This window comes from Hyla sarda, chromosome 2 (genome assembly GCF_029499605.1).
Source record: "Hyla sarda isolate aHylSar1 chromosome 2, aHylSar1.hap1, whole genome shotgun sequence".
Taxonomy (NCBI): domain Eukaryota; kingdom Metazoa; phylum Chordata; class Amphibia; order Anura; family Hylidae; genus Hyla; species Hyla sarda.
In genome coordinates, this window is record NC_079190.1 from 151109314 (window position 1) to 151120392 (window position 11079).

Sequence of the window (11079 nt, forward strand, 5' to 3'; positions counted from 1 at the left end):
ACTTCCGCACTTCAGCTGCTCCGCTTTCCTGACCACCTCTGGTTCTTATGATCAATGTGACCCAGCAGCTAGACCTCAATGGTAAGACGTTTATAACACATGAAGTTGATATGCCACAAAGTGTTTATGATGGGTGACACATTTAATACCTTTCTTATTTGTTATTTTGAGAAAATCCTGACAAAAACAAATTCATCAAGAAAAGACATTTGTGAATCTGAAGAGGTGTATCTCTACTGTTTATCCTGATCCCATAGAAATAACAGCAGCAACATACAGATAGAGCTATAAGGGGAGGGGCTTGGAAATTAGCAAAGGCAGTAGGTGATAATGTCATCCTATAGTTCACAAGAAAGCAGGACTGACTGACATATGTAATTTACTTTAGGCCAGACTAGTGATCACATGCCCAAGTTAGAGCAATGAAAGGAATAGATGCAGCTATCCAGGGTTAACACAAATGGTGCTGTATGTCTAGTGTTGATATGTGTACATGTAATGGGCAAACAACAAAAAAACCTGGAGTACTTCTTTAACACGATGTCTATTACATTTTATCCACAGTTTCCTTTTACAGTAAGTTACAAAAGTAGTTAGCCAGTTACTATGACAGTAAAGCATGCTCTGTGATATAAGGGTTAAACATTATTATTCTTTAATAAATGAAGTAGTTCTTCAGAAACAGTTTTTGTGTTTTGCCTTTGTTACATTTAGTTCAAAGATCAGAATCCATTCAGTATGACAAACATATTATTATAGGGGACACTATAAACACTAATTCATCAAGTTAATCCTATGATTTTTATGCTGCATTGACCTAAAAAGAACCAAGTGCCCAAATCAAACCAATCTAGTATCGGTGACTACTAATGTCCCTTTCTCAAGGAAAAAGAAGAGTGTAGATGCACACCACCATAAAATAAACCTATTAAGGTGCCAGGATTAGCCCAAAAGTATATATGGGAGTGGGAAGAAAAAAAAATGGTTCCCACAATTTAATAACCATATTTATTAAATACACTTAATAACTCTTAAAAGAGTAATAACAGAGAATAAAATGAGAAAACACCAATAAATGTGTAATATGCGGTAATAAAACTGTAATAAAACTAACAGACTATTGTACTCATAGTAAAAAATACAATTAAATATGTGATACATGTAATTGTATTACCTCTATTGCATTTAAAAAAGACTGTCATTATTATATTGTAGTGTGCAGGTCAATATATTAATCAGCTTCTTTTTCTTTGCTCTCCCACATTCTCGAGAAAGACATCAAATTCACTGTTGAATAAATCTTCTGAAACTGTATTATTTCGACAGTGAAAATCCCTTAATATGAAACCTTATATCTTCCAGACATAGTAAATATCCCCTTGTTATACTTGCACTCACAAGTAGAAAAAAAATCATTACACAGTTATAAACTCTCCACTCTTATCGGATTAGTCATTGCAGTAGAGGATTCCCCTCATGGTGTTCTAACCAAATGTCAAACGTATTTCAATGAACTGGCAAGTGGAAGTGGCCAGTAAACATCGGTTCAGTCTCCAGACTTGAATTATACTTTCCGGTTTTTAACTTCATAGATGATGCTATTTTAACCCCTTAACGACCAAGGACGTATATTTACGTCCTTGGCTGGCTCCCCCAATATAACGCAGTGTCACACAGTGACCCCATGTCATATCGGGTTGGACCCAGCATGTCACTCATGCCGGGACCCGGGGCTAATAGTGCGCGGCAGCGATCGTGGTGCCGCGCGCTATTAACCCTTTAGACACGGCGTTCAAAGTTGAACACAGCGTCTAAAATGAAAGTAAAAGCTTCCCGGCTGCTCAGTGGGGCTGATCAGGACCACCGCAGTGAAAGTGCGGTGTCCTGATCAGCTAGGACGCGAGCGGAGGTCCCCTTACCTTCCTCCGGTGTCTCCGGCGTGTCCTGGGATGCAGGCTTGAGCAATCGACTGACTATAACACTGTTCAATGCAAAGCTATAGCTTTGCAGTGAACAGTGTAAAAGAGCAGTGCGCGCAGTGTTATAGCCCCCTATGGGAGCTATAACACTGCAAAATAAAAGTGAAAAAAAAAGTTAATAAAGGTCATTTAACAATAGTTCACAGAAGTAGAATAGTTAGCTCAATTAAAACTTATCCTTTAATAGTATTTTGTGATAAGATAAGTAGTCCTCAGATAACAAATAAAGTTTACATAAGGTATAGGTCATATGGATGGAGTGCCAAGACAAATCAATGGGGTTCCAATCCCATCACCTATCACAACAGTATTATCCTACAAAATGCAACCAGTACATTTAAACACTAGGAAGAAGTAATCAATCCCGATGCGTTTCCCCCCTCCAAAAAGTGGAGCAAGATGGGGTTCATCAGGGGTGATAGAAACAATAACCAATTATGATACAGCTGGCAAGTGTTCGCTGCCAGCTAATTACATATTTTACAATTTCAGTGAATTTGTTTTAAAGGTCATTTAAATGGGCACTGTCACCAACTTTATTTTTTGATATGTTGTAGTACTTATGTACTACAACATATCTCTAATATACTTTAATTATTTTTTTTTTTCATTAAAAAGGTTTAATTTACATTTAAAAACCGGCTACTGAAAAAGGACTGATTTTGGAGTGGCAATCAGTCCTTTTTCAGTTAGGATGCACTCACTCCCTGCCTGTCAATCAGACAGGCGGGAGCAAGCGCATTAGCTCCCAGGCCACTGGCTGAGAGGCCACTCCTCCCGCACATTGCCGCCGCTGTCCCTGCACGCCCGCTGCCGGACTCTGCAGTAACTGCAAGTGTAATGAGGGAACGGGGTAGGCGGGGGTAGGGGGGAGGAGGGAACGGGCTAGTGCTGTAGCGGGGACGGGGACGGGCTAGCAAAAAAGAAATATAGGATGGTGGGAGCTACCCTTTAACTAATTTCCATAATAAAAATCCAAATCACCCCCCTTTTCCCATAAAAAAAACCCATGTAAATAAAAATAAATAGAAACATATGTGGTATCGCCGCGTGTGTAAATGTCCAAACTATAAAAATATATTATTAATTAAACCACACGGTCAATGGCGTACATGCAGAAAAATTCCAAAGTCCAAAATAACTCATTTTTGGTCACTTTGTATATCATGAAAAAATGAATAAAAAGCGATCAAAAAGTCCGATCAATACAAAAATAGTACTGCTAAAAACTTCATCCACTGATAAACGCGGTAAAATAAAGTTATAGGGGTCAGAAGATGACAATTTTAAACGTATCCATTTTCCTGCATGTAGTTACGATTTTTCTAAGTAGGGTATCATTTTAATCGTATGGACCTACAGAATAAAGGTAAGGTTTAATTTCACTGAAAAATGTACTGTGTAGAAACGGAAGCCCTCAAAAGTTACAAAATGGCATCTTTTTGGGGGTCACCAATGTTGGCCATTAATGCTGCACCAATGTTTTATGGTCTCACAAAGAACATACATAGTTTCTAAATCACACCCTGGGCACCCTTTGTGGTGCTTAACCCCTCAAGAACCAAGCCCCTTTTTGACCTTTTTCATTTTTTCATTTTCATTTTTTCCTCCTATGTATTTTTTCACCTACAGACCCATATGAGGGCTTGCTTTTTGCGTGAACAATTGTACTTTGTAATTACATCTTTTATTTTACCATAAAGTGTACAGTGCAACCAAAAAAATATTATTTGCGGGCTAAAATTTATTTAAAAAAAACTGCAAATTTGAAAACTTATGGGGGTTTGCACAGTGCACTTTATGGTAAAAATGATAAATTATCTTTATTCTGTAGGTTAATGTGATTAAAATTATACCCAATTTATATAGTTTATCATTGTACTATTTAAGAAAAATACGAACTTTTTTTTACAAAATTGGTATGCATAAAATTTTTATTTTCTGACCCCTAACTTTTTTATTTTTCCATATACAGGAATGTATGAGGGCTTATTTTTTGTTCCATGACCTGTAGTTTTTATTGAAACCATTTTTGTTTTGATGGGAGTTTTTGATAGCTTTTTATTATTTTTTTCCCCAATATATGATGTGTTTAAAAATCTGTATTCTTGTTGCTTGGATATTTTATACATTTACGCTGTTTACCGTGCTGGATAATAAACATTATGTTTTACTAGTTTGGACATTTATGCATGCAGCAATACCAAATATGTTTTTTTCCTTCTGTTTGTAAAATTAGAAAATAAGGGTAATTTGATTTTTTATTAAGGGAGGGTGTTTTATATAATTTTAGAAACTTTTTTTTTATTTCACACTTTTCCCATAGGGGACTTTTATATGCAATCATAAGATTGCATGTACTGTATAATGCTATGCCAATGGCATAGCATTATAAAGTGTAATCGGCCATCCACTGATATAGCCTGGCTAAGCAAGGCTACATCATTGAATCGGCGATCGGGTGGCAGAAGGCAAGTAAGGGGACCATCCTCTGCTGTTTTAGCTCACAGGTTTCGTGAGCTCCACTGAGCTGCAGGCATCTTTTACTTTCACTTTAGACATCGTGATCGGCATTGATCATGGCGTCTTAAGGGTTAAAAGCCTGGTAGCGTTGGGATCGCTGCTGCCTGGCATAAGCAGTGAGTGTGAGGCTAGCCGACACTCACTGCTCTGAAGCGAGAGCAGCTCCTGCTCTTACTTCAAAGCGGCTTAAGGATCCAGGGTGTACAGGTACGCCCTTGGTCCATAAGTACCAGGACGCAAGGGTATACCTGTAGGCCCTTGGTCCTCAACAGATTAAAAGGAAAGCTGTTAAAAATGTGTTGCTTCTATTCTGGTGTATCTGGCTCATCCACTCATTACACGGTTAGATGCTCATGTGAAAACCCTACACATATTGCAACATTTTCCCTGTAGGGGTTACAACCCCTGTAATAGCAGTGCTATACTTACAACACAGAAACACAATTTTTTTTATTACATAACCATGTTGCAATATTTCACCTTAAATTAATACCTAAAAAGAAAAAAAAGAGATGTGTTGTGTCCTTGCTTTTCTAAGAAAGTACAAAAACATTTAAAAGTAATGTTTTTCTGCTATTGTGCCTGAAGGGGAATTTTCCACAATTTTTGAGAATGTCATGTTCTTTCTCTTCTCCTGCCAGCAGCAGCACTTTCATACAGTCCTTTGTAGTGACCTACAATAGGAGATCATATTATCCTGCCTTTTCGCTTGGTCCTTGATGTCATATTTTTACACTTAAACCTTGGAAATGGTGAAATGTACTTTCTGCATGAAGTGATCAAATGATTCATTTGCTTTGGTAAAAGATGCTACGTGGAGATTTCCTGAAATTAATGTAAAAGTAATTCTTCTGCTTACATTAAAGGCTTGCGCTAACAAGATCTGGAAAGGCCTTGCCATCTTTTGTGGGAGCTTTGTAACAATGTTTTAATGATAAATTCTGTCCTCTTTCCTGTCACTTTTAGAAGTGAGCATCCCTGCTGCAAGCTAAGACTCAGCGGGAGAGCCTCACATAGACAGCATTGAGATGTGTGTGATCTTTGTTTCAGATGTCACTGGATAGCTGGCCGCACGTATAAATTTAGAAAGAATGAAGAACACATTATTATAAAAAAAAAAAAACATAATATAGCTCCCGTCAATGGTAAAACTGCTCTTATTAAATGTATTTTCCTGGGTAAAGACTTTGAAAAAGACTTTATTAAAATAATAAGATTTTATTGCCACATGCAGACATTTGTATACTCTTTAGTAGGGCACAAGCTTCTGTTTAATCAAGATCAAGGGGGACTATAGACATGTATAAGCCCAACACAATATACAAGACCTGTAGAAGCTTTCCAGAGTAAGTTAATTTATCTATAAACAAACCATTAGATAATTATGATGATAGGCTCTGTATATGCTTTCATTTGGAGTCACTCTTTGTTGTTGGATTAATCCTGCCAGTATTTTTGACACTTTTTAATAATAGGTATTGTTCATGATAATCGATTATTCTTGTATCCTGAATGTCAATAAATATTTGAGCATAGACTTAGGCTCCTTTCACACTGCCGTTTTCACCCAGTAGGTGATGTCCATTAGGAAGATAGCAGAAGAAAAATTTGTGCATGACACGTCTTTTTCTCTTGCTATCGTTGGCCTCAACAACGGGAGCTATAATGGACGTTAGAGGAATCCCATTCAAGGGAACGGGATCCTCTTTGCCTGTTATGACTACCTTTAGGCTCCGTTACAATAACGGACGTTAAGGGCGGTCAAAGGGAAAAAAAAAAAAAATGAGAGCCCTTAACGTCCGTTTGTAATGGAGCAACTTTCACAGTGTGAAACTAGCCTTAGAGGTCTAAACTAAACCATGCCCAATGAGGTGTGTCATGTGACTGGCTGCAGCCAATAGTTGTAAGGTTGTAGTGATTTTGATAAGGCAAGCAGGAAACAATAATACTTGAAACATATTTTAGAGTCATTTTCAAGGTTGTATAGATGAATAATAAGTTCCCTATGATATTTCTAATATCTTCACCTTATTCTTAATATGCACAACAACATTAAAGGCGTTATCCATGTTTAGAAAAACATGTCTGTTTTCCTTTGAAAATATTGCCACACTTGTCCTTAATTTGTTTGTGGTATTGTAACATTCAGAAAATGTGCATTTGCCAATTTATTTATTTAAACATCTGCTCATTCTGTGTTTAGGAGTCCAGTAGGTGGTCCTATCTATTGATTTGTGTCAGTTAAAGGTGAGAACCACTCATTGGACTTATAAGACCAGAATAAGCTCAGATTTAAATGAATACAATCCAAGTGATGCTGATTATTCTCCCGCAAAACACTGTTTATTAATCTGCTCAGTTCCTCCTGCTCTATTATAACTACGATACCCGCAGATTGAACTGCATTTTCAGTGTGATATGTTCCTCTTAAGGTTACATGTGCGTAGATTTGTATAGAGGGAATAGAATAACAATAGGTGTCTATTTGATAACATATAAAGATATGATATATATATATATATATATATATATATGAGTATATTAGATTATATATATATATATATATATATATATATATATATATATATATATATACTGTAGATAAATTATTGTAATTTTCACTTAATAACGCCAAATATTTACTAGAGATATAAAGGCTTTTATTAATCAAAACTGTCTAATAGAACAATGTCCATGTTGCCCACAACAACTGATTATTTTTTTGGGAGCATATTAAGAAAGATTATCTATGATTGGTTGTCATGGCCAACAGGGCCTTTACATACAATACCTTTGCCTGTCGAAATATATTAATTGGTGTTTTTCTTTCTCCTTAGGAGGATACCCATTTTGGACACAATGGTCATCTCCGTTTTTGTCTTAATATATATTTTTATTAATGTATCATCAGTAAACTTAGCATCTGAATCATTACGGTTGGGATCATGCAAGGATGTGTGTTTATGTGAGGAAAAAGATGGGACTTTATTGATGAATTGTGAAGAGAAGGATATCACATCATTGTCAGAGATAGAAGCACCTCCCTCTCAATACTTAGAGATCAATCTTTTGAACAATGGCCTATATAAGCTACATGTCAATGAGTTTTCAGACTTCAGTCACCTTATATCTCTACACCTTGGTTTTAATAATATTGTGGAGATTGAACCTGGTGCTTTCAATGACCTCCGTGAACTTAAAAAACTCCATATTAATCACAACTCATTGGAAATACTACAAGAAAACACTTTTTTAGGACTAGATAATTTGGAATTTCTTCAAGCAGACAACAATTTTATTACTACAATTGAAGCAAATACATTCAGCAAGCTAAACAGATTGAAAGTTCTCATTCTTAATGATAATGCTATTCACTTCTTACCTGCTAATATTTTTCGTTTTGTGCCCTTGACACACTTGGACCTAAGAGGAAATCATTTACAAAATCTTCCTTATGTGGGATTTTTAGAACACATTGGTAGAATTATTGAACTTCAGTTAGAAGATAATAGATGGATGTGTAACTGTGACTTATTGCAGCTAAAAATATGGCTCGAGAACATGCCTAGACAATCTACAATCGGTGATGTGGTTTGCTTTAACCCTCCTGATTTAAAAGGTGTTATCCTTCGAAAATTAAAAAAAGAAATGTTCTGTATTACAACTCCTAGTAGTGATCTTGAAGAACCTTCAGTTCCATTGTCTTTGTTAGGTACATCTTCAATAAGCGATGGTCGTTTACCAACAAAGATAACTTCATTTCAGAAAAATCCAACCAAGGAAACATTTGTTCTCACAAAAGCAACCACTAGTCTTCCAGGTATCTACTGTCCAATCCCATGTCATTGTTCTCTTTACAGTATTTCTGGGACTTTGATACACTGTCAAGAGCGAAATATTGAAAGCATTTCTGACCTGGATCCTCCACCACTAAATCCAAGAAAGTTCATTTTGGCTGGAAACATTATCCATAGAATTTATAAATCAGATTTAACAGAATATGGGACCTTGGAAATGCTTCACCTAGGTAATAATAAAATTGAAATGATTGAAGAATATTCCTTCCAAAATTTGACCAAGCTACAGAAATTGTATTTGAACGGAAATCATTTGAGAAGCTTGAATTTTGGCACATTCATTGGATTGTTGAGCATCGAATACTTGTATCTAGAGTACAATGCCATCAATGAGATCTCATCTGGAACATTTTCTGAAATGCCAAAACTCAAGGTGCTTTATTTAAATAACAACCTTCTAAAAGCACTCCCAGAACATATATTTTTGGGAGTTCCATTAATAAAACTAAATCTTAAATCTAACTTGTTTTCGAATATTCATCCCAGGACAATTTTTGAGGAGTTGACCTTGTTGACACAAATTGATTTGCAAGAAAATCCTTGGGACTGTACATGCAATTTAACTGGTCTCCAAAAATGGATACAAATGCATAAAATGGCTATTATTAGTGACATCTACTGTCAGTCTCCTAAAGAACTAGCAATGATGGAGCTAAAAACCCTTGAGAGAGAAGACCTTTGTCGAGAATTAATAACCAACCAAGTTCTCCCAACACAACTGAACTGGGAAAATTTTACACCAGCATTAACTACTAGTAAAGTTGATAACATATTAAAATCCCTTTCAGATTATATACCGCTGTCTGTTTTAATACTTGGACTTCTCATCATTTTAATCACAGCTGTGTTGTGTTCTGCTGGTATAATAGTCCTTGTCTTACATAGAAAACGCAAATACAAAAAGAAACAGGAAAATGGACAAATACGAGCAAATAGCCCTGTTCATATCCAGTACAGTATGTACGGTCATAAGATGACACATCATATGACAGAAAGACCAGGTTCAGTCCTGTGTGAGCAAAGGATAGCAAATCCGGTTGTACAGGTTTATCAGACTCCCCCTTTTACACCAAAACATGTCGAGAAAAGCGAGGAGGAAGAAAACGAGATCTGTATCCCAAAGAAAATAACTAGTAGCCTCTCAGAAAATGAGAAAAAATCCCTGCAGTCTACTTCACATATAAAGTTCACTGATCCATCAGCAGAGTTTGTGTCTTTTCAGGATGCAAGTTATCTTTACAGAAATATCATCGAAAAAGAAAGACAAATGCAACAGCTAGGCATTGCTGAATATCTGAGAAAAAATATGGCACATTTACAACCAGAGATAGAGACCCATTACCCTGAAAGTCGGGAAGAGCTAAAATTAATGGAAACACTTATGTACTCAAGGCCTAGGAAAGTACTGGTAGAACAAACCAAAAATGAATATTTTGAACTCAAAGCTAATCTCCATTCAGAACCTGACTATCTTGAAGTTCTGGAGCAACAGACATGACCTTTGGATCTATACAATATAAAACCTTTTCACTGAATAGCGAACATGAACATAACTGCTATGGTAATATGAAGTGCCTCACTGATCTGTCTTAAACAAAGGATATTCATGTAAAAACTCAGGGATATATGGAATTATGGAGATGTATTTGAGTTTTCAATGTTGTATGCTATGTGGTTTTGTAAATAATTATTGATGTAATGTTCATAAAATGTTATTTATACTTTATAAAGTGAAAAAAAATATTTCAAAACATTAACATTTGATCAATATATTGCAATAATACATGTGCAAAGTAAAGCAGAGATACCAATGTATTATCTCATATATTTAAGGGAACTTGTCACCAGATTTTACCCTATATAACTGTTGGCAACACGTTATAGAGAGCAGAAAAAGGTTTCTTACCAGGTCCCAATGTCGTCACTGGCATCTGCTAAGGTGCCAAAAATTAAGTTTGAAAATGTCCTGTGTTGTATGGTAAATATTTACAAGTAGTCATTGGGGCATTCTGCATCCTTATGTAGTCACCAAGCTCCGGGATGTAACCACTCAGGCGTGATTGACAGCCTGGGCACCATCGACATCACAGCTCTGCTCCCTCTTTTCACTGAAATCCAGTACTAGCCCAGACGCTGCTTCTGAACCTACATAAGAGTGTAGTAACAAGAGGAAGTGGATTGGTGAGTTCGGTAGTGCCCAGATTGTTATCACATATAAGTGGGAGTGGTCACAATCCAGAGTTCGGTGACTAAATGAGAACGCAAAACACCCAGATGACTACTTGTGACTGATTACCATTTGATGCAGGACATTTTTAAACTTCATTTTTGGTACTTTAGTGGACAACAAGGAGGATATTAGGACCTGCTAAGAAACCTTATTTTACTCTATTTAATCTGTTGCCATCAGTTATATATGATAAAATCTAGTGAAAGATCTCATTTAAGTTTACAGAATTTAACCTTACAGGATACCTATCAGAAGATATTTTTTACTTGTGCCTCCACACCACCTCATGCTCCTGTGTGATGAAAGGTAAGGTTACAACAGGAATTCTGGATCACATGGCAATCATCTAGCACAGGTCCGAAAATCAAAGAAGGAAAAAGAGGTATGAAAGGGTGCTGTATGCTTTTGTTTCCCTGAAATAAATAATAATAAAAAAAAACAAGGTTATTGTTAAGGATACAGGGACAGAATCTTTTTGACCTTGTAAATT

At 36.2% G+C, this 11079-nt stretch overlaps 1 protein-coding gene across 2 annotated transcripts in view; it reads left to right on the forward strand.

Moving 5' to 3' along the window:
• SLITRK6 (SLIT and NTRK like family member 6) overlaps positions 1 to 10258 on the forward strand; it is a 55821-nt gene extending 45563 nt beyond the window's left edge. For both annotated transcript variants that reach the window (XM_056560481.1, XM_056560480.1), the window contains exon 2: positions 7340 to 10258. In XM_056560481.1, coding sequence (XP_056416456.1) covers positions 7362 to 9857 — 2496 coding nt within the window. In that variant the 5' untranslated portion in view covers positions 7340 to 7361 and the 3' untranslated portion in view covers positions 9858 to 10258. The remainder of the gene's footprint in view (positions 1 to 7339) is intronic.
• Positions 10259 to 11079: the final 821 nt, after the last annotated feature.